A 26613-nucleotide genomic window follows, 5' to 3' on the forward strand; every position below is an offset into this window, starting at 1 on the left:
AAGAAGAATGATAGATTATAACTTTTGTGGCGAAGGCCTAAGATGGAGCCCGAATAGCAGAAAAGGGGAGGGGTAGAAGGGGGGGGGGTGAGGGGGGAGTGCTAAAAAAGGAAAAACATGTAAATTGTAAAAAAATAACTGTTTCAATAATCTTCTGTATAGTGTACAAATGTAAAATTCACTGAAAACATTTATTTTAAAAAATAAAACCTAAGTTTAATTTTTTTTCAGCTTATGCACAGCAGAGGGTATTAAATGCACGAATGACAGCAGCGGCAAGTATTAATTTCATTTGGTTACTGCAAACTAAATTTATTATGTATTTTAGGACAAATTATGAATTTCAATCATTACATCATCCTGTGATTTTTCTTTACAGCTTGTGTCTGTATATACAATGGAACAGTGTACCATCCAAATGAAGTTATCTACAACATAACAGATGGCCTAGGGGATTACATAATAGCACATTGTGCTGACAATGGAACAATTAATAGAACACTAGTTCCTGGTGGACCAGATTTTACTCCCTCAACAACACCACTGACTGTTTCTTCATCTTCAATCACAGCTAGAACAGGTAACTATTGCATCAGTTTTTCTTCTTTGTTGATACTACTCAAAGAAGATAGACTTAAAATGTAGGTAATGTTAAAGTTAGAAAGCTCTACCTTTTTGAATTAATTGTCAGATTCACTAATATGTCATGTTTCGATCAAGACCCTGGATTTGCTTGATTGACAGATCACTGGGGAAGTCTGAAGGTATAAAATGCATAAACGATTTAGCCATTCATCATCAGATCTGGCTGGATCACAAAACATTATTGGGCCTTTCCTCTTCCAAACTGCTCATTACTCCAGGATCACCCTGGAATGCAAAGAAAACCAACAGCTTCTCTCCTCCATTCTCTGTCTTCTCCTTTTACCACTCTATTTTGCCCCCTTTACCCTCGCTAACAGGTGGGTGGCTCTCATGACTTGTCTTGTTACTAAAATTGAGACAAACTGCATTTGTCTCTGCCCTCCCTTCCCTTTGTCCGCCAATTCAATTTCCCTCCAAGATTTCTCTGTTCTTAATTCACATTTAATTCCAATTTTGAACATGAAAATATCCTGCAATGGTTTCCCTTTCCACATCCAAATTGTTACCTCTGGTATCCCTTAAGGATCTATCCTCAGTGCTCTTCTACTTCTCATGTATGTGCAGTCCCCTTCGACACCATCAAATACATGCCATCAAGTTCAATATGCAGGGTGATGAAACCCAGTTCGACTCCATCATCACTCCACTGTTCTCGGTCTTTTTTTCCTGATATTCTGAATTTTTTGTTGTATCCTCCCATTTAACATTTGGATGGCTGGAGCATTTTCTTTGGCCACCACCACATATTCATTATCTAGCTACAGATTTGATCCTCCTCCCTGGATGAAATTCCTGGGATGAGGATCTTATCTTAAGAAGAATGGTTGAACAAGTTGGTATTACCCATTGGAGTTTAGAAGAATGAGAGGTGATATTTCTGAAACAGTTAAGATCCTGAAGGAACTTGAGATTCAGGGATGTTTCCATTTGCGGAGAGATTAGAACTAGGGGACGCAGTTTAAGAACAAGAGGTCTCTAATTTAAGCTGGAGATGAGGAGAAATGTATTTTTTTAGAGAGTCATTAGTATGTGCAATTTTGTTCCACAGAAATAGGGAAGTCATTGGAATTATTCAAGGCAGAATTAGATGTATTTTTGATAGACAAGGGAGTCAAGGGTGAGGGAGAGGACAGGAAGGTGGAGTTGAGACCACAACCAGATCAACCATAATTTTACTGAATGGCAGAGCAAGCTCGAAGGACTGAATGGCTTACTCCTGCTCCTGAGGACTATGTTCTTATTGCCATGATATGCGGACATGCAGATAATGATATACAGACAGGCATAGACAGGTAGCTAATGAACACAGAGAACAGGATATGACCAATGAGCAGGCAGGACACTCAGGGGGGGTATCTCACTATAAAAGGCACGAGGCACTCACACTCCGCCTCTTTCCACTGATGAACATCTACAGAGTGAGTCAGGGTGTATTTACAGTATCACACCTCCAGCACGTGGCTAAGAGCTAGTCTGGTTCAGTCAGACAGAGTAACCACACTTAGGTTAGCAGAGAGTCGAACTCATAGAGAACTGTGCTACTGGTTCAATAAATCAGATTGAACTAACTTCAAGGTCTGGAGTATCTTTTGGTTAAAGCTGCATCCAGTTGCAGCCTGTGTTATCCCAGAGTGCATAACACGACACCGATACTCCCTGGCCAGTATCTCAATCTAAACATGGAAACAATAAGAACATAGAAATAGGTGCAGGAGTAAGCTATAGGGCTCCTCGAGTCTGTTCTACTACCCAATATCATGGCTATCCCTGACTTCAATTCTACTCTCCAATTTGATTTGCAAATCCAATACCTCCCCCTGGAATCCAGAAATCTTTCTATCTCAGCCTTGACTGAACATTCACATTCGTGTCAGAAATCTAAAGATTCTCAACTCTTTGAATGACTAAATTCCTCCTCATTTCAGTCTTAAATGATTGACTCCTTAATTTTTGACAATGTGCCCTCACTCTAAACTCTCCAATCAGGAAAGACAGTCTCTTAACATCTATCCCCTTGAAGCCTGCTTGAAATTTTATACATTGCAATGAGATTATCTTTCATTCTTCAAACTTTTGAGAGTATAGGTCCATTTTACTCATACACTTGTCTTCCGCTTGCGCTTATGCCTCAGGAATCAATCTAATGAATGTAATACCTCCAAGGCAGTTTTGTCTTCCCTTGTATTGTGATTCCAGGTGTGATCTCACCAAAGTTCTGTACAATTGTAACAAATCGTCTTTCCTTTATACTCCAATTTTCTTATAATAAAAGCCAACAATCCATTTGCCTTCCTAATTCATACTGACGTTGTGTTTTTTGTACAAGGACACACAAAACATTATGTATTAAAATTTAACAGATTTTCGCTGTTTAAAAATATTCTTATTTCCCTTTTCTTCCTGTTAATTACACTCCATCTCTCACCTTCGTGTCAATTCACTTATCCTGTCTCTATCCCTTTATAGACTCTTGTGCCCTCATAACAGTTCACTATCGCACCTACCTTTGAATCATCAGCAAACTTAAATACTTTTTGTCCCCTCATCCAAGTCATTAATATAAAATTGTAAATAGCTGAGGTCCAGCACCGATCTTTGCACTGCCCCTGTCAACTTGAACATTTCCTTGGTTGTCATTTTTGGCATTTGACTCAAAAATAAGAACTACTTGCATTTATGTAGTACTTTTAATATGGTGAAAATATTCCTAGGTAATGTGTTATCAGACAAAATTCAACACTGAGACAGATTAGGACATATGCCCCCAAATCTTGGACAAAGAGTTGTGTTATGAGAAGCAGCTTAAAAGGAGAGAAAAGTAGACATTTGTAAAATAATATTCCAGAGTTTAGGGTTAGGCAATTGAAGGCATGGAAGCCAATCGTGGAGAGAAAAAACATGGGTGCGTGAAAAGCCAGAATTGGAGGAGGACAAAGATCTTGGAGGATTCTCGTGCTGTAAGAGGTTACAGAGGTAGCGAAGGTAGAGGCCAGGGAGGGATATGAACACAAGGTTGAAAATTTTGAAGTCGAACCTTTGACAGAACAGTAACCAGTGTAAACCTGCTCAGGGGTGAAAAGGGAACGCAACTTGGTCCACATTACAGGCAATTGGTTCTTCTTGGATGAGCTCAAATTTACAAAGACAAGACAATTGGAGTTCAATCAGCGGTGTGTTGCAATCGTGAAACCTGGAGCTTTCGGCAACAGATGAGCTAAGACTAGGACAGAGGTGGGTGATAATGTGGAAAGTAGATGACATGTTATTAATTATCTTCCAGTGTTACTCTTGGATTAGGTATTGAATTGCATAAGAATTGGTTGATTTGTCTCACGCTTTAATTGTCCTCTGCTCCCGCATGTGTGGTAACAGCCAGTTGTTGTCAGGAGATTACACAATGGAAATTTAAGAATGGGATATGATCCCTAAATACTACTAGTTTGTGACATCACTCCAGCAGGCTACTAATATGTATTTTTATCAAACAAATTATTCCATTGTATAAGGTGATAACGAAATATATTACCTGTGCATTTTTAAGAAGTATATTTTGTTGTCTTCAGTGATTATGACATCAGCTTCAACCGTTTCCACAACCAGCAAAACACTGACCAGTAAGTAACATTAAAATTAATGTCAGCATGAAATATTTAAATAATATTTAAAATGGACTGAACTGCATATATGTTAAAGCAAACCTACATGGACCGCTAAAATGTGTCCTGAGGAAACAGCTGCGAACATCAGAAAGCAATTAATTGTATTGATATAATTTAGTGCAAATAATGTAATCCCAAGTTTCAACACACTTATCATTTTATAGTTAATTTCAAAATATGGGTGGCACGGTAGCACAGTGGTTAGCACTGTTGCTTTACAGCGCCAGGGACTTGGGTTCGATTCCCCGCTTGGGTCACTGTCTGTGCGGAGTCTGCACGTTCTCCCTCTGTCTGCGTTGGTTTCCTCGGATGCTCCAGTTTCCTCACACAAGTCCAAAAAATATGTGCTTGTTAGGTGAATTGGATATTCTGAATTCTCCCTCAGTGTACCCGAACAGACGCCGTAATGTGGCGACCAGGGGATTTTCACCGTAAATTAATGCAGCGTTAATGTAAGCCTACAGTGACACTAATAAAGATTATTATTATTCACATGAAATTTTATGAAAACCTTGCCTGCACAGAATCCGCCATTAATAACAGGCTAAAGAGAAGTGGCTTATGGCGACCCTTTTGTAAATTATATAGTACCAGTTTACAGGTAGTGAGTATGTAAGTTGTGAATATGTACGATTCCGTTTCTTGAACTATGCAGAAATTAAATTAATCCCAATGTAAACCATTGACACAGTAAACCTTATAATTCCCCACAGCTACCTGTGTGATAGTGGAAGAATGTGAATGGACCAAGTGGATAAGTGTAAGCAAACCTATCTCTGGTTATAGGGGAGGTGATTTTGAAACTTATGATACACTTAAGCAGCATGGACATGCAATCTGTGATGCTCCAAGCAACATTGAATGTAGAGCCATACATGCACCAGATGTAGAACTTGAAGATCTTGAACAAACCGTGCAGTGCAATGTCTCGTTTGGGCTCATGTGTGAAAACAAGGACCAACATCACAGCATACAATGCTACGACTATGAAATACAAGTGCAGTGTTGTGATTTCATATGTTTACCTACTGCAACAACAACACAACCAACAACGAGCACCACACATACCAATCCAACATCATCAACATCAAATCCAACTACCACACCAACAACAGCAGGATTACCCCCAATTTCTACCACAACTTTGGAAACAACCTTAACGCAATCTCCAACTCCTCCAACATCAATCCAAACACCTAATTCGCCCACATCTCAAACCAGCAGTGAAATGCAACCATCCACCAGCACAAACAAACTGCCCACTGGCCCTACAACAATTACCACAATAACAACAACATCGCCAGTGCCCCCAAATTCAACCCCAACGCCACATTCCTCCACATCGCCAACCACCATTACAAAGCAACAATCCTCTAGTACGTCCGAATTACCGACCGGCTCTATAACAACTACCACGTGTACAACTGAAACAATGGAAACTACTGAATCTCATTCAACCATATCTACAACCACTAGCACCCCTGGAAGCAAGAGTACAACGCAACCCACAACCCTGACAACATCGACATCCACCTCTATATCAACCACAACTCAACCTTCAACAGTTTCCACAATCACAAAGACACCGCCCATTTCAACTACCACAACATCCATAACCAGCAACACGTCGTCAAGTCACACAACAACCACAACTGCACCCACAACCACTACGACAACGTCACCCCCGTCAACAGAAACAACAACCCCAACAATTACCACAACATCATACTCTAGCGAATCCACTACAACAGGAATGACTCCAATTTCGACCAAAACTCCTGAAACAACATCAACACCCTCTCCTTCTCCGCCAACTTCTGCATCATCGCCAGCAATCTCCACAACATTTCGATCCACAAGCACAGGAATCAGTGAAACCACGACCACAACCCCATCACACACAACAACAACATCTCCGTCTCCCCCAAGATCAACTACAACTCAAACTTCAACAGTTTCCACCACCACAGTCACGCCACCCATTTCAACTACCACAACACCAGTAACCAGCACCACGTCGTCAATTCACACAACAACCACAACTCCACCCACAACTACGACGACACCTTTAACCCGGACAGCATCAACCCCAACACCAACAATCCCCACGTCCACACTTTCTACCACTTCCACAACAACGACATCGTCACCAATGCCCCCCAAATCAAGCCCAACGCCACATTCCCCCACATCCCCAACCACCATTACAAAGCAACAATCCACCAGTATTCCCGAATTACCCACCGGCTCTGTAACAACTACCACGTGTACAACTGAAACTATGGAAACTACAGAATCACATTCAACCATATCTACAACCACTAGCACCCCTGGAAGCAAGAGTACAACGCAATCCACAACCCTGACAACATCGACATCCACCTCTATATCAACCACAACTCAACCTTCAACAGTTTCCACAATCACAAGCACACCGCCCATTTCAACTACCACAACATCCATAACCAGCAACACGTCGTCAAGTCACACAACAACCACAACTGCACCCACAACCACTACGACAACGTCACCCCCGTCAACAGAAACACCAACCCCAACAATTACCACAACATCATACTCTAGCGAATCCACTACAACAGGAATGACTCCAATTTCGACCAAAACTCCTGAAACAACATCAACACCCTCTCCTTCTCCGCCAACTTCTGCATCATCGCCAGCAATCTCCACAACATTTCGATCCACAAGCACAGGAATCAGTGAAACCACGACCACAACCCCATCACACACAACAACAACATCTCCGTCTCCCCCAAGATCAACTACAACTCAACCTTCAACAGTTTCCACCACCACAGTCACGCCGCCCATTTCAACTACCACAACACCAATAACCAGCACCACGTCGTCAATTCACACAACAACAACAACTCCACCCACAAATACGACGACACCTTTAACCCGGACAGCATCAACCCCAACACCAACAATCCCCACGTCCACACTTTCTACCACTTCCACAACAACGACATCGTCACCAGTGCCCCCCAAATCAAGCCCAACGCCACAATCCCCCACATCCCCAACCACCATTACAAAGCAACAATCCACCAGTATTCCCGAATTACCCACCGGCTCTGTAACAACTACCACGTGTACAACTGAAACTATGGAAACTACAGAATCACATTCAACCATATCTACAACTACTAGCACCCCTGGAAGCAAGAGTACAACGCAACCCACAACCCTGACAACATCGACATCCACCTCTATATCAACCACAACTCAACCTTCAACAGTTTCCACAATCACAAGCACACCGCCCATTTCAACTACCACTACATCCATAACCAGCAACACGTCGTCAAGTCACACAACAACCACAACTGCACCCACAACCACTACGACAACGTCACCCCCGTCAACAGAAACACCAACCCCAACAATTACCACAACATCATACTCTAGCGAATCCCCTACAACAGGAATGTCTCCAATTTCGACCACATCCCCAGAAACAACATCAACACCCTCTCCTTCTCCGCCAACTTCTGCATCATCGCCAGCAATCTCCACAACATTTCGATCCACAAGCACAGGAATCAGTGAAACCACGACCACAACCCCAGCACACACAACAACAACATCTCCGTCTCCCCCAAGATCAACTACAACTCAACCTTCAACAGTTTCCACCACCACAGTCACGCCGCCCATTTCAACTACCACAACACCAATAACCAGCACCACGTCGTCAATTCACACAACAACCACAACTGCACCCACAACTACGACGACACCTTTAACCCGGACAGCATCAACCCCAACACCAACAATCCCCACGTCCACACTTTCTACCACTTCCACAACAACGACATCGTCACCAGTGCCCCCCAAATCAAGCCCAACGCCACATTCCCCCACATCCCCAACCACCATTACAAAGCAACAATCCACCAGTATTCCCGAATTACCCACCGGCTCTGTAACAACTACCACGTGTACAACTGAAACTATGGAAACTACAGAATCACATTCAACCATATCTACAACTACTAGCACCCCTGGAAGCAAGAATACAACGCAACCCACAACCCTGACAACATCGACATCCACCTCTATATCAACCACAACTCAACCTTCAACAGTTTCCACAATCACAAGCACACCGCCCATTTCAACTACCACAACATCCATAACCAGCAACACGTCGTCAAGTCACACAACAACCACAACTGCACCCACAACCACTACGACAACGTCACCCCCGTCAACAGAAACACCAACCCCAACAATTACCACAACATCATACTCTAGCGAATCCACTACAACAGGAATGACTCCAATTTCGACCAAAACTCCTGAAACAACATCAACACCGTCTCCCAGTCCGCCAACTTCTGCATCATCGCCAGCAATCTCCACAACATTTCGATCCACAAGGACAGGTATCAGTGAAACCACGACCACAACCCCATCACACACAACAACAACATCTCCGTCTCCCCCAAGATCAACTACAACTCAACCTTCAACAGTTTCCAACACCACAGTCACGCCGCCCATTTCAACTACCACAACACCAATAACCAGCACCACGTCGTCAATTCACACAACAACCACAACTCCACCCACAACTACGACGACACCTTTAACCTGGACAGCATCAACCCCAACACCCACAATCCCCACGTCCACATTTTCTACCACTTCCACAACAACGACATCGTCACCAGTGCCCCCCAAATCAAGCCCAACGCCACAATCCCCCACATCCCCAACCACCATTACAAAGCAACAATCCACCAGTATTCCCGAATTACCCACCGGCTCTGTAACAACTACCACGTGTACAACTGAAACTATGGAAACTACAGAATCACATTCAACCATATCTACAACCACTAGCACCCTTGGAAGCAACAGTACAACGCAACCCACAACCCTGACAACATCGACATCCACCTCTATATCAACCACAACTCAACCTTCAACAGTTTCCACAATCACAAGCACACCGCCCATTTCAACTACCACAACATCCATAACCAGCAACACGTCGTCAAGTCAAACAACAACCACAACTGCACCCACAACCACTACGACAACGTCACCCCCGTCAACAGAAACACCAACCCCAACAATTACCACAACATCATACTCTAGCGAATCCACTACAACAGGAATGTCTCCAATTTCGACCACATCCCCAGAAACAACATCAACACCCTCTCCTTCTCCGCCAACTTCTGCATCATCGCCAGCAATCTCCACAACATTTCGATCCACAAGCACAGGAATCAGTGAAACCACGACCACAACCCCATCACACACAACAACAACATCTCCGTCTCCCCCAAGATCAACTACAACTCAACCTTCAACAGTTTCCACCACCACAGTCACGCCGCCCATTTCAACTACCACAACACCAATAACCAGCACCACGTCGTCAATTCACACAACAACCACAACTCCACCCACAACTACGACGACACCTTTAACCTGGACAGCATCAACCCCAACACCCACAATCCCCACGTCCACATTTTCTACCACTTCCACAACAACGACATCGTCACCAGTGCCCCCCAAATCAAGCCCAACGCCACAATCCCCCACATCCCCAACCACCATTACAAAGCAACAATCCACCAGTATTCCCGAATTACCCACCGGCTCTGTAACAACTACCACGTGTACAACTGAAACTATGGAAACTACAGAATCACATTCAACCATATCTACAACCACTAGCACCCCTGGAAGCAAGAGTACAACGCAACCCACAACCCTGACAACATCGACATCCCCCTCTATATCAACCACAACTCAACCTTCAACAGTTTCCACAATCACAAGCACACCGCCCATTTCAACTACCACAACATCCATAACCAGCACCACGTCGTCAAGTCACACAACAACCACAACTGCACCCACAACCACTACGACAACGTCACCCCCATCAACAGAAACACCAACCCCAACAATTACCACAACATCATACTCTAGCGAATCCACTACAACAGGAATGACTCCAATTTCGACCAAAACCCCTGAAACAACATCAACACCCTCTCCTTCTCCGCCAACTTCTGCATCATCGCCAGCAATCTCCACAACATTTCGATCCACAAGCACAGGAATCAGTGAAACCACGACCACAACCCCATCACACACAACAACAACATCTCCGACTCCCCCAAGATCAACTACAACTCAACCTTCAACAGTTTCCACCACCACAGTCACGCCACCCATTTCAACTACCACAACACCAATAACCAGCACCACGTCGTCAATTCACACAACAACCACAACTCCACCCACAACTACGACGACACCTTTAACCCGGACAGCATCAACCCCAACACCAACAATCCCCACGTCCACACTTTCTACCACTTCCACAACAACGACATCGTCACCAGTGCCCCCCAAATCAAGCCCAACGCCACATTCCCCCACATCCCCAACCACCATTACAAAGCAACAATCCACCAATATTCACGAATTACCCACCGGCTCTGTAACAACTACCACGTGTACAACTGAAACTATGGAAACTACAGAATCACATTCAACCATATCTACAACCACTAGCACCCCTGGAAGCAAGAGTACAACGCAACCCACAACCCTGACAACATCGACATCCACCTCTATATCAACCACAACTCAACCTTCAACAGTTTCCACAATCACAAGCACACCTCCCATTTCAACTACCACAACATCCATAACCAGCAACACGTCGTCAAGTCACACAACAACCACAACTGCACCCACAACCACTACGACAACATCACCCCCGTCAACAGAAACAACAACCCCAACAATTACCACAACATCATACTCTAGCGAATCCACTACAACAGGAATCACTCCAATTTCGACCACATCCCCAGAAACAACATCAACACCCTCTCCAGCTCCGCCATCATCAACCCCAACAATTACCACAACATCATACTCTAGCACATCTACAACAACAGGAATGACTCCAATTTCGACCAAAACACCTGAAACAACATCAACACCCTCTCCTTCTCCGCCAACTTCTGCATCATCGCCAGCAATCTCCACAACATTTCGATCCACAAGCTCAGGAATCAGTGAAACCACGACCACAACCCCATCACACACAACAACAACATCTCCGTCTCCCCCAAGATCAACTACAACTCAACCTTCAACAGTTTCCACCACCACAGTCACGCCGCCCATTTCAACTACCACAACACCAATAACCAGCACCACGTCGTCAATTCACACAACAACCACAACTCCACCCACAACTACGACGACACCTTTAACCCAGACAGCATCAACCCCAACACCAACAATCCCCACGTCCACACTTTCTACCACTTCCACAACAACGACATCGTCACCAGTGCCCCCCAAATCAAGCCCAACGCCACATTCCCCCACATCCCCAACCACCATTACAAAGCAACAATCCACCAGTATTCCCGAATTACCCACCGGCTCTGTAACAACTACCACATGTACAACTGAAACTATGGAAACTACAGAATCACATTCAACCATATCTACAACCACTAGCACTCCTGGAAGCAAGAGTACAACGCAACCCACAACCCTGACAACATCGACATCCACCTCTATATCAACCACAACTCAACCTTCAACAGTTTCCACAATCACAAGCACACCGCCCATTTCAACTACCACAACATCCATAACCAGCAACACGTCGTCAAGTCACACAACAACCACAACTGCACCCACAACCACTACGACAACATCACCCCCGTCAACAGAAACACCAACCCCAACAATTACCACAACACCATACACTAGCGAATCCACTACAACAGGAATGACTCCAATTTCGACCAAAACTCCTGAAACAACATCAACACCCTCTCCTTCTCCGCCAACTTATGCATCATCGCCAGCAATCTCCACATTTCGATCCACAAGCACAGGAATCAGAGAAACCACGACCACAACCCCAGCACACACAACAACAACATCTCCGTCTCCCCCAAGATCAAGTACAACTCAACCTTCAACAGTTTCCACCACCACAGTCACGCCGCCCATTTCAACTACCACAACACCAGTAACCAGCACCACGTCGTCAATTCACACAACAACCACAACTCCACCCACAACTACGACGACACCTTTAACCCGGACAGCATCAACCCCAACACCAACAATCCCCACGTCCACACTTTCTACCACTTCCACAACAACGACATCGTCACCAGTGCCCCCCAAATCAAGCCCAACGCCACATTCCCCCACATCCCCAACCACCATTACAAAGCAACAATCCACCAGTATTCCCAAATTACCCACCGGCTCTGTAACAACTACCACGTGTACAACTGAAACTATGGAAACTACAGAATCACATTCAACCATATCTACAACCACTAGCACCCCTGGAAGCAAGAGTACAACGCAACCCACAACACTGACAACATCGACATCCACCTCTATATCAACCACAACTCAACCTTCAACAGTTTCCACAATCACAAGCACACCGCCCATTTCAACTACCACAACATCCATAACCAGCAACACGTCGTCAAGTCACACAACAACCACAACTGCACCCACAACCACTACGACAACGTCACCCCCGTCAACAGAAACACCAACCCCAACAATTACCACAACATCATACTCTAGCGAATCCACTACAACAGGAATGACTCCAATTTCGACCAAAACTCCTGAAACAACATCAACACCCTCTCCTTCTCCGCCAACTTCTGCATCATCGCCAGCAATCTCTACAACATTTCGATCCACAAGCACAGGTATCAGTGAAACCACGACCACAACCCCATCACACACAACAACAACATCTCCGTCTCCCCCAAGATCAACTACAACTCAACCTTCAACAGTTTCCACCACCACAGTCACGCCGCCCATTTCAACTACCACAACACCAATAACCAGCACCACGTCGTCAATTCACACAACAACCACAACTCCACCCACAACTACGACGACACCTTTAACCCGGACAGCATCAACCCCAACACCAACAATCCCCACGTCCACACTTTCTACCACTTCCACAACAACGACATCGTCACCAGTGCCCCCCAAATCAAGCCCAACGCCACATTCCCCCACATCCCCAACCACCATTACAAAGCAACAATCCACCAGTATTCCCGAATTACCCACCGGCTCTGTAACAACTACCACGTGTACAACTGAAACTATGGAAACTACAGAATCACATTCAACCATATCTACAACCACTAGCACCCCTGGAAGCAAGGGTACAACGCAACCCACAACCCTGACAACATCGACATCCCCCTCTATATCAACCACAACTCAACCTTCAACAGTTTCCACAATCACAAGCACACCGCCCATTTCAACCACCACAACATCCATAACCAGCACCACGTCGTCAAGTCACACAACAACCACAACTGCACCCACAACCACTACGACAACATCACCCCCGTCAACAGAAACACCAACCCCAACAATTACCACAACATCATACTCTAGCGAATCCACTACAACAGGAATGACTCCAATTTCGACCAAAACCCCTGAAACAACATCAACACCCTCTCCTTCTCCGCCAACTTCTGCATCATCGCCAGCAATCTCCACAACATTTCGATCCACAAGAACAGGTATCAGTGAAACCACGACCACAACCCCATCACACACAACAACAACATCTCCGTCTCCCCCAAGATCAACTACAACTCAACGTTCAACAGTTTCCACCACCACAGTCACGCCGCCCATTTCAACTACCACAACACCAATAATCAGCACCACGTCGTCAATTCACACAACAACCACAACTCCACCCACAACTACGACGACACCTTTAACCCGGACAGCATCAACCCCAACACCAACAATCCCCACGTCCACACTTTCTACCACTTCCACAACAACGACATCGTCACCAGTGCCCCCCAAATCAAGCCCAACGCCACATTCCCCCACATCCCCAACCACCATTACAAAGCAACAATCCACCAGTATTCCCGAATTACCCACCGGCTCTGTTACAACTACCACGTGTACAACTGAAACTATGGAAACTACAGAATCACATTCAACCATATCTACAACCACTAGCACCCCTGGAAGCAAGAGTACAACGCAACCCACAACCCTGACAACATCGACATCCACCTCTATATCAACCACAACTCAACCTTCAACAGTTTCCACAATCACAAGCACACCGCCCATTTCAACTACCACAACATCCAGAACCAGCACCACGTCGTCAAGTCACACAACAACCACAACTGCACCCACAACCACTACGACAACATCACCCCCGTCAACAGAAACAACAACCCCAACAATTACCACAACATCATACTCTAGCGAATCCACTACAACAGGAATCACTCCAATTTCGACCACATCCCCAGAAACAACATCAACACCCTCTCCAGCTCCGCCATCATCAACCCCAACAATTACCACAACATCATACTCTAGCACATCTACAACAACAGGAATGACTCCAATTTCGACCAAAACTCCTGAAACAACATCAACACCCTCTCCTTCTCCGCCAACTTCTGCATCATCGCCAGCAATCTCCACAACATTTCGATCCACAAGCTCAGGAATCAGTGAAACCACGACCACAACCCCATCACACACAACAACAACATCTCCGTCTCCCCCAAGATCAACTACAACTCAACCTTCAACAGTTTCCACCACCATAGTCACGCCGCCCATTTCAACTACCACAACACCAATAATCAGCACCACGTCGTCAATTCACACAACAACCACAACTCCACCCACAACTACGACGACACCTTTAACCCAGACAGCATCAACCCCAACACCAACAATCCCCACGTCCACAATTTCTACCACTTCCACAACAACGACATCGTCACCAGTGCCCCCCAAATCAAGCCCAACGCCACATTCCCCCACATCCCCAACCACCATTACAAAGCAACAATCCACCAGTATTCCCGAATTACCCACCGGCTCTGTAACAACTACCACGTGTACAACTGAAACTATGGAAACTACAGAATCACATTCAACCATATCTACAACCACTAGCACTCCTGGAAGCAAGAGTACAACGCAACCCACAACCCTGACAACATCGACATCCACCTCTATATCAACCACAACTCAACCTTCAACAGTTTCCACAATCACAAGCACACCGCCCATTTCAACTACCACAACATCCATAACCAGCAACACGTCGTCAAGTCACACAACAACCACAACTGCACCCACAACCACTACGACAACATCACCCCCGTCAACAGAAACACCAACCCCAACAATTACCACAACACCATACACTAGCGAATCCACAACAACAGGAATGACTCCAATTTCGACCAAAACTCCTGAAACAACATCAACACCCTCTCCTTCTCCGCCAACTTCTGCATCATCGCCAGCAATCTCCACATTTCGATCCACAAGCACAGGAATCAGTGAAACCACGACCACAACCCCAGCACACACAACAACAACATCTCCGTCTCCCCCAAGATCAAGTACAACTCAACCTTCAACAGTTTCCACCACCACAGTCACGCCGCCCATTTCAACTACCACAACACCAGTAACCAGCACCACGTCGTCAATTCACACAACAACCACAACTCCACCCACAACTACGACGACACCTTTAACCCGGACAGCATCAACCCCAACCCCAACAATCCCCACGTCCACACTTTCTACCACTTCCACAACAACGACATCGTCACCAGTGCCCCCCAAATCAAGCCCAACGCCACATTCCCCCACATCCCCAACCACCATTACAAAGCAACAATCCACCAGTATTCCCGAATTACCCACCGGCTCTGTAACAACTACCACGTGTACAACTGAAACTATGGAAACTACAGAATCACATTCAACCATATCTACAACTACTAGCACCCCTGGAAGCAAGAGTACAACGCAACCCACAACCCTGACAACATCGACATCCACCTCTATATCAACCACAACTCAACCTTCAACAGTTTCCACAATCACAAGCACACCGCCCATTTCAACTACCACAACATCCATAACCAGCAACACGTCGTCAAGTCACACAACAACCACAACTGCACCCACAACCACTACGACAACGTCACCCCCGTCAACAGAAACACCAACCCCAACAATTACCACAACATCATACTCTAGCGAATCCACTACAACAGGAATGACTCCAATTTCGACCAAAACTCCTGAAACAACATCAACACCCTCTCCTTCTCCGCCAACTTCTGCATCATCGCCAGCAATCTCTACAACATTTCGATCCACAAGAACAGGTATCAGTGAAACCACGACCACAACCCCATCACACACAACAACAACATCTCCATCTCCCCCAAGATCAACTACAACTCAACCTTCAACAGTTTCCACCACCACAGTCACGCCGCCCATTTCAACTACCACAACACCAATAACCAGCACCACGTCGTCAATTCACACAACAACCACAACTCCACCCACAACTACGACGACACCTTTAACCCGGACAGCATCAACCCCAACACCAACAATCCCCACGTCCACACTTTCTACCACTTCCACAACAACGACATCGTCACCAGTGCCCCCCAAATCAAGCCCAACGCCACATTCCCCCACATCACCAACCACCATTACAAAGCAACAATCCACCAGTATTCCCGAATTACCCACCGGCTCTGTAACAACTACCACGTGTACAACTGAAACTATGGAAACTACAGAATCACATTCAACCATATCTACAACCACTAGCACCCCTGGAAGCAAGAGTACAACGCAACCCACAACCCTGACAACATCGACATCCACCTCTATATCAACCACAACTCAACCTTCAACAGTTTCCACAATCACAAGCACACCGCCCATTTCAACTACCACAACATCCATAACCAGCACCACGTCGTCAAGTCACACAACAACCACAACTGCACCCACAACCACTACGACAACATCACCCCCGTCAACAGAAACAACAACCCCAACAATTACCACAACATCATACTCTAGCGAATCCACTACAACAGGAATCACTCCAATTTCGACCACATCCCCAGAAACAACATCAACACCCTCTCCAGCTCCGCCATCATCAACCCCAACAATTACCACAACATCATACTCTAGCACATCTACAACAACAGGAATGACTCCAATTTCGACCAAAACTCCTGAAACAACATCAACACCCTCTCCTTCTCCGCCAACTTCTGCATCATCGCCAGCAATCTCCACAACATTTCGATCCACAAGCACAGGGATCAGTGAAACCACGACCACAACCCCATCACACACAACAACAACATCTCCGTCTCCCCCAAGATCAACTGCAACTCAACCTTCAACAGTTTCCACCACCACAGTCACGCCGCCCATTTCAACTACCACAACACCAATAACCAGCACCACGTCGTCAATTCACACAACAACCACAACTGCACCCACAACTACGACGACACCTTTAACCTGGACAGCATCAACCCCAACACCAACAATCCCCACGTCCACACTTTCTACCACTTCCACAACAACGACATCGTCACCAGTGCCCCCCAAATCAAGCCCAACGCCACATTCCCCCACATCCCCAACCACCATTACAAAGCAACAATCCACCAGTATTCCCAAATTACCCACCGGCTCTGTAACAACTACCACGTGTACAACTGAAACTATGGAAACTACAGAATCACATTCAACCATATCTACAACCACTAGCACCCCTGGAAGCAAGAGTACAACGCAACCCACAACCCTGACAACATCGACATCCACCTCTATATCAACCACAACTCAACCTTCAACAGTTTCCACAATCACAAGCACACCGCCCATTTCAACTACCACAACATCCAGAACCAGCACCACGTCGTCAAGTCACACAACAACCACAACTGCACCCACAACCACTACGACAACGTCACCCCCGTCAACAGAAACAACAACCCCAACAATTACCACAACATCATACTCTAGCGAATCCACTACAACAGGAATGACTCCAATTTCGACCACATCCCCAGAAACAACATCAACACCCTCTCCAGCTCCGCCATCATCAACCCCAACAATTACCACAACATCATACTCTAGCACATCTACAACAACAGGAATGACTCCAATTTCGACCAAAACTCCTGAAACAACATCAACACCCTCTCCTTCTCCGCCAACTTCTGCATCATCGCCAGCAATCTCCACAACATTTCGATCCACAAGCACAGGAATCAGTGAAACCACGACCACAACCCCAGCACACACAACAACAACATCTCCGTCTCCCCCAAGATCAAGTACAACTCAACCTTCAACAGTTTCCACCACCACAGTCACACCGCCCATTTCAACTACCACAACACCAGTAACCAGCATCACGTCGTCAATTCACACAACAACCACAACTCCACCCACAACTACGACGACACCTTTAACCCGGACAGCATCAACCCCAACACCAACAATCCCCACGTCCACACTTTCTACCACTTCCACAACAACGACATCGTCACCAGTGCCCCCCAAATCAAGCCCAACGCCACATTCCCCCACATCCCCAACCACCATTACAAAGCAACAATCCACCAGTATTCCCAAATTACCCACCGGCTCTGTAACAACTACCACGTGTACAACTGAAACTATGGAAACTACAGAATCACATTCAACCATATCTACAACCACTAGCACCCCTGGAAGCAAGAGTACAACGCAACCCACAACACTGACAACATCGACATCCACCTCTATATCAACCACAACTCAACCTTCAACAGTTTCCACAATCACAAGCACACCTCCCATTTCAACTACCACAACATCCATAACCAGCAACACGTCGTCAAGTCACACAACACCCACAACTGCACCCACAACCACTACGACAACGTCACCCCCGTCAACAGAAACACCAACCCCAACAATTACCACAACATCATACTCTAGCGAATCCACTACAACAGGAATGACTCCAATTTCGACCAAAACTCCTGAAACAACATCAACACCCTCTCCTTCTCCGCCAACTTCTGCATCATCGCCAGCAATCTCTACAACATTTCGATCCACAAGAACAGGTATCAGTGAAACCACGACCACAACCCCATCACACACAACAACAACATCTCCGTCTCCCCCAAGATCAACTACAACTCAACCTTCAACAGTTTCCACCACCACAGTCACGCCGCCCATTTCAACTACCACAACACCAATAACCAGCACCACGTCGTCAATTCACACAACAACCACAACTCCACCCACAACTACGACGACACCTTTAACCCGGACAGCATCAACCCCAACACCAACAATCCCCACGTCCACACTTTCTACCACTTCCACAACAACGACATCGTCACCAGTGCCCCCCAAATCAAGCCCAACGCCACATTCCCCCACATCCCCAACCACCATTACAAAGCAACAATCCACCAGTATTCCCGAATTACCCACCGGCTCTGTAACAACTACCACGTGTACAACTGAAACTATGGAAACTACAGAATCACATTCAACCATATCTACAACCACTAGCACCCCTGGAAGCAAGAGTACAACGCAACCCACAACCCTGACAACATCGACATCCACCTCTATATCAACCACAACTCAACCTTCAACAGTTTCCACAATCACAAGCACACCGCCCATTTCAACTACCACAACATCCATAACCAGCACCACGTCGTCAAGTCACACAACAACCACAACTGCACCCACAACCACTACGACAACATCACCCCCGTCAACAGAAACAACAACCCCAACAATTACCACAACATCATACTCTAGCGAATCCACTACAACAGGAATGACTCCAATTTCGACCACATCCCCAGAAACAACATCAACACCCTCTCCAGCTCCGCCATCATCAACCCCAACAATTACCACAACATCATACTCTAGCACATCTACAACAACAGGAATGACTCCAATTTCGACCAAAACTCCTGAAACAACATCAACACCCTCTCCTTCTCCGCCAACTTCTGCATCATCGCCAGCAATCTCCACAACATTTCGATCCACAAGCACAGGGATCAGTGAAACCACGACCACAACCCCATCACACACAACAACAACATCTCCGTCTCCCTCAAGATCAACTACAACTCAACCTTCAACAGTTTCCACCACCACAGTCACGCCGCCCATTTCAACTACCACAACACCAATAACCAGCACCACGTCGTCAATTCACACAACAACCACAACTGCACCCACAACTACGACGACACCTTTAACCCGGACAGCATCAACCCCAACACCAACAATCCCCACGTCCACACTTTCTACCACTTCCACAACAACGACATCGTCACCAGTGCCCCCCAAATCAAGCCCAACGCCACATTCCCCCACATCCCCAACCACCATTACAAAGCAACAATCCACCAGTATTCCCGAATTACCCACCGGCTCTGTAACAACTACCACGTGTACAACTGAAACTATGGAAACTACAGAATCACATTCAACCATATCTACAACCACTAGCACCCCTGGAAGCAAGAGTACAACGCAACCCACAACCCTGACAACATCGACATCCACCTCTATATCAACCACAACTCAACCTTCAACAGTTTCCACAATCACAAGCACACCGCCCATTTCAACTACCACAACATCCATAACCAGCACCACGTCGTCAAGTCACACAACAACCACAACTCCACCCACAACCACTACGACAACATCACCCCCGTCAACAGAAACAACAACCCCAACAATTACCACAACATCATACTCTAGCGAATCCACTACAACAGGATTGACTCCAATTTCGACCACATCCCCAGAAACAACATCAACACCCTCTCCAGCTCCGCCATCATCAACCCCAACAATTACCACAACATCATACTCTAGCACATCTACAACAACAGGAATGACTCCAATTTCGACCAAAACTCCTGAAACAACATCAACACCCTCTCCTTCTCCGCCAACTTCTGCATCATCGCCAGCAATCTCCACAACATTTCGATCCACAAGCTCAGGAATCAGTGAAACCACGACCACAACCCCATCACACACAACAACAACATCTCCGTCTCCCCCAAGATCAACTACAACTCAACCTTCAACAGTTTCCACCACCATAGTCACGCCGCCCATTTCAACTACCACAACACCAATAACCAGCACCACGTCGTCAATTCACACAACAACCACAACTGCACCCACAACTACGACGACACCTTTAACCCAGACAGCATCAACCCCAACACCAACAATCCCCACGTCCACACTTTCTACCACTTCCACAACAACGACATCGTCACCAGTGCCCCCCAAATCAAGCCCAACGCCACATTCCCCCACATCCCCAACCACCATTACAAAGCAACAATCCACCAGTATTCCCGAATTACCCACCGGCTCTGTAACAACTACCACGTGTACAACTGAAACTATGGAAACTACAGAATCACATTCAACCATATCTACAACCACTAGCACCCCTGGAAGCAAGAGTACAACGCAACCCACAACACTGACAACATCGACATCCACCTCTATATCAACCACATCTCAACCTTCAACAGTTTCCACAATCACAAGCACACCGCCCATTTCAACTACCACAACATCCATAACCAGCAACACGTCGTCAAGTCACACAACAACCACAACTGCACCCACAACCACTACGACAACGTCACCCCCGTCAACAGAAACACCAACCCCAACAATTACCACAACATCATACTCCAGCGAATCCACTACAACAGGAATGACTGCAATTTCGACCAAAACTCCTGAAACAACATCAACACCCTCTCCTTCTCCGCCAACTTCTGCATCATCGCCAGCAATCTCCACAACATTTCGATCCACAAGCTCAGGTATCAGAGAAACCACGACCACAACCCCATCACACACAACAACAACATCTCCGTCTCCCCCAAGATCAACTACAACTCAACCTTCAACAGTTTCCACCACCACAGTCACGCCGCCCATTTCAACTACCACAACACCAATAACCAGCACCACGTCGTCAATTCACACAACAACCACAACTGCACCCACAACTACGACGACACCTTTAACCTGGACAGCATCAACCCCAACACCAACAATCCCCACGTCCACACTTTCTACCACTTCCACAACAACGACACCGTCACCAGTGCCCCCCAAATCAAGCCCAACGCCACATTCCCCCACATCCCCAACCACCATTACAAAGCAACAATCCACCAGTATTCCCGAATTACCCCCCGGCTCTGTAACAACTACCACGTGTACAACTGAAACTATGGAAACTACAGAATCACATTCAACCATATCTACAACTACTAGCACCCCTGGAAGCAAGAGTACAACGCAACCCACAACCCTGACAACATCGACATCCACCTCTATATCAACCACAACTCAACCTTCAACAGTTTCCACAATCACAAGCACACCGCCCATTTCAACTACCACAACATCCATAACCAGCACCACGTCGTCAAGTCACACAACAACCACAACTGCACCCACACCCACTACGACAACGTCACCCCCGTCAACAGAAACACCAACCCCAACAATTACCACAACATCATACTCTAGCGAATCCACTACAACAGGAATGACTCCAATTTCGACCACATCCCCAGAAACAACATCAACACCCTCTCCAGCTCCGCCATCACCAACCCCAACAATTACCACAACATCATACTCTAGCACATCTACAACAACAGGAATGACTCCAATTTCGACCAAAACTCCTGAAACAACATCAACACCCTCTCCTTCTCCGCCAACTTCTGCATCATCGCCAGCAATCTCCACAACATTTCGATCCACAAGAACAGGTATCAGTGAAACCACGACCACAACCCCATCACACACAACAACAACATCTCCGTCTCCCCCAAGATCAACTACAACTCAACCTTCAACAGTTTCCACCACCACAGTCACGCCGCCCATTTCAACTACCACAACACCAATAACCAGCACCACGTCGTCAATTCACACAACCACTACGACACCATTAACTCGGACAGCGTCAACCCCAACACCAACAATCCCCACGTCCACACTTTCTACCACATCCACAACAACGACATCATCACCAGTACCCCCAAAATCAACCCCAACGCCACATTCCCCCACATCGTCAACCACCATTACAAAGCAACAATCCACCAGTATTCCCGAATTACCCCCCGGCTCTGTAACAACTACCACGTGTACAACTGAAACTATGGAAACTACAGAATCACATTCAACCATATCTACAACTACTAGCACCCCTGGAAGCAAGAGTACAACGCAACCCACAACCCTGACAACATCGACATCCACCTCTATATCAACCACAACTCAACCTTCAACAGTTTCCACAATCACAAGCACACCGCCCATTTCAACTACCACAACATCCATAACCAGCACCACGTCGTCAAGTCACACAACAACCACAACTGCACCCACACCCACTACGACAACGTCACCCCCGTCAACAGAAACACCAACCCCAACAATTACCACAACATCATACTCTAGCGAATCCACTACAACAGGAATGACTCCAATTTCGACCACATCCCCAGAAACAACATCAACACCCTCTCCAGCTCCGCCATCACCAACCCCAACAATTACCACAACATCATACTCTAGCACATCTACAACAACAGGAATGACTCCAATTTCGACCAAAACTCCTGAAACAACATCAACACCCTCTCCTTCTCCGCCAACTTCTGCATCATCGCCAGCAATCTCCACAACATTTCGATCCACAAGAACAGGTATCAGTGAAACCACGACCACAACCCCATCACACACAACAACAACATCTCCGTCTCCCCCAAGATCAACTACAACTCAACCTTCAACAGTTTCCACCACCACAGTCACGCCGCCCATTTCAACTACCACAACACCAATAACCAGCACCACGTCGTCAATTCACACAACCACTACGACACCATTAACTCGGACAGCGTCAACCCCAACACCAACAATCCCCACGTCCACACTTTCTACCACATCCACAACAACGACATCATCACCAGTACCCCCAAAATCAACCCCAACGCCACATTCCCCCACATCGTCAACCACCATTACAAAGCAACAATCCACCAGTATTCCCGAATTACCCACCGGCTCTGTAACAACTACCACCTGTACAACTGAAACTATGGAAACTACTGAATCACATTCAACCATATCTACAGCCACGAGCACCCCTGGGAGCAAGAGCACAACGCAACCCACAACCCTGACATCTACATCCCTCTCTAAATCAACCACAACACAATCTTCAATCGCATCCACAAGCACAGTCAGGCTGCCAATATCATCCTCCTCCACATTGATAACTAGCACCGTGCCTTCAGGCCATCAAACCACCACAACTCCACCCACAACCACTATAACACCTTCAAACCCTGCAACATCAACACCAACTCCAACAAGTACCACAACATCATACTCTCGCAAATCCACAACAACAGGAATGCCTCCAATTTCGACCCAAACTCCTGAAACTACATCAACACTCTCTCCAACGTCACCAACATCCACACCAACGCCAGCAATCAGCACAACAATATTTCGATTCACAAGCACAGGAATCGCTGAAACTACAGCCACAACCCCATTACACACTTCCCAAAACGCTTCCGCAGCTGTCTCATCACCTACTTCCACAAGTCCAATAATCCCGCCTAGTACAGCTACAAGCACAACAACTACGACTATTGCTACTTCTGGGAGACCCACCAGTAATCACTCTGCCACTCCTGTGACCAAATGGCCTACAACTACTGCAGTTACTGTTCCAGTGACCCGAACTTCATTAACAAGTACTGTGTCTACAACTACCATCAAGATGCCTTCAACATTCACAGTTCATTCTTCTGTTTCTCCTACCATAAGCTATTCATCTTCCACCACAGAATGTTTCTGCATCGTGAATGGAACAGTATTTTCCCAAGGTAATCTTTTCATATTTTGTTCACTAGTTTTTTTTCTCTGTTGTTCCTCTCTGTCTAACTGACTGTATTTTTAATATGTTCTGAAATATTTTTATCTGCATTTCAGTGGACTTCCTCACTTTCTCCTCTTCGACAATTCTACAGTTTATTTTTTTCTTGAAATTTCTCTTTGTTGTTGTTCGATCAGAGGCAAGCAACTATGCATAAGCAGTAGTTTAGAGCACAATGAGGTTTATTGCTAGTTACAGTCAAACACCACCACTCCCCGGAGATCCCCTTCCCCCAGCTGCACCCAGGTCGGTGTTTTATACTAGAGGGATTACACCTGTTAAGGGGATGCACCGCCCCATTACCGGGGCAGTTCATATTCCCCGGAGGGCACATGAGAACTGGTGGTTCCTGTCCCGTGACTTCCACCCCTCCCTTTGCCCAAGTCCGGAGACGTGACCATGCCAGTCGAAACCTATCATGGACATATGGTCTGTTTAGATCGAGGTTGACGCTCTGGCATAGTCTTTGTCAGCCTGGTGGGGGCGTACCATCTGGAGAAAGGCGCGATGTCCGCCAAGGTGGATGGAACACTGCCAGCGCGGCGACCGATGTTGGTGCAGGTGCATCGGGCAGGAACGGCATGTCCATCTTGGTCTCTGTCTCAGAGCTGAATGGTTCTTCATCCAACATCTCGGCGTCCTCAGTTGGGGGCTTTCATCTGCAGCCGGGGCCGTGAAGGATATAGGGGCGGTAGGGCTAGCGGCGAGCCTGGCGGAGCTAAAACTGCAGGAGAGGTACGGGCTGTTCGCCAGGGATGTCCGGCACACAGCTCCGAAGTTCATCCATGTGGCGATTGGATTCCTGCCCTTGTGCTTGACCTTGTAGGATATTGGCTCAGTGGCTGCCAAGATAAATACTGGGACCCAAATTGCCCCATTGCTGAAGTTTTGGACGTGCACGGCGTTGCTGGGAGCAAATGTGTGGGCCAACGGACGTGGACCAGCGTCAATCTTGGATTAGTCCTGGTTCCGGTGGACACTCCCGCCTAGATCAGGGATGACCAACCTCAGGTGGGTGCGGAGACGACAGCCCATCAAGAGCTCCGCTGGTGCGACACCAGTAATAGAACATAGAACATACAGTGCAGAAGGAGGACATTCGGCCCAGCGAGTCTGCACCGACCCACTTAAGCCCTCACTTCCCCACTATCCCCGTAACCCAATAACCCTTCCTAACCTTTTGGGTCACTAAGGGCAATTTAGCATGGCCAATCTACCTAACCTGCACGTCTTTGGACTGTGGGAGGAAACCGGAGCGCCCGGAGGAAACCCACGCAGACATGGGGAGAACGTGCAGACTCCGCACAGACA

The 26613-nt window shown here is 46.6% G+C and overlaps 1 protein-coding gene across 1 annotated transcript in view; it reads left to right on the forward strand.

The window, feature by feature from the left end:
- The window catches only part of LOC140430262 (uncharacterized), a 210357-nt gene that overhangs the window by 89113 nt on the left and 94631 nt on the right, over positions 1-26613 (forward strand). The window contains exons 27-29 of the mRNA XM_072517687.1: positions 232-275; positions 5018-10260; positions 11038-25252. Coding sequence (XP_072373788.1) covers positions 232-275; positions 5018-10260; positions 11038-25252 — 19502 coding nt within the window. The remainder of the gene's footprint in view (positions 1-231; positions 276-5017; positions 10261-11037; positions 25253-26613) is intronic.

This window comes from Scyliorhinus torazame, chromosome 10, assembly GCF_047496885.1.
Source record: "Scyliorhinus torazame isolate Kashiwa2021f chromosome 10, sScyTor2.1, whole genome shotgun sequence".
NCBI classification, from domain to species: domain Eukaryota; kingdom Metazoa; phylum Chordata; class Chondrichthyes; order Carcharhiniformes; family Scyliorhinidae; genus Scyliorhinus; species Scyliorhinus torazame.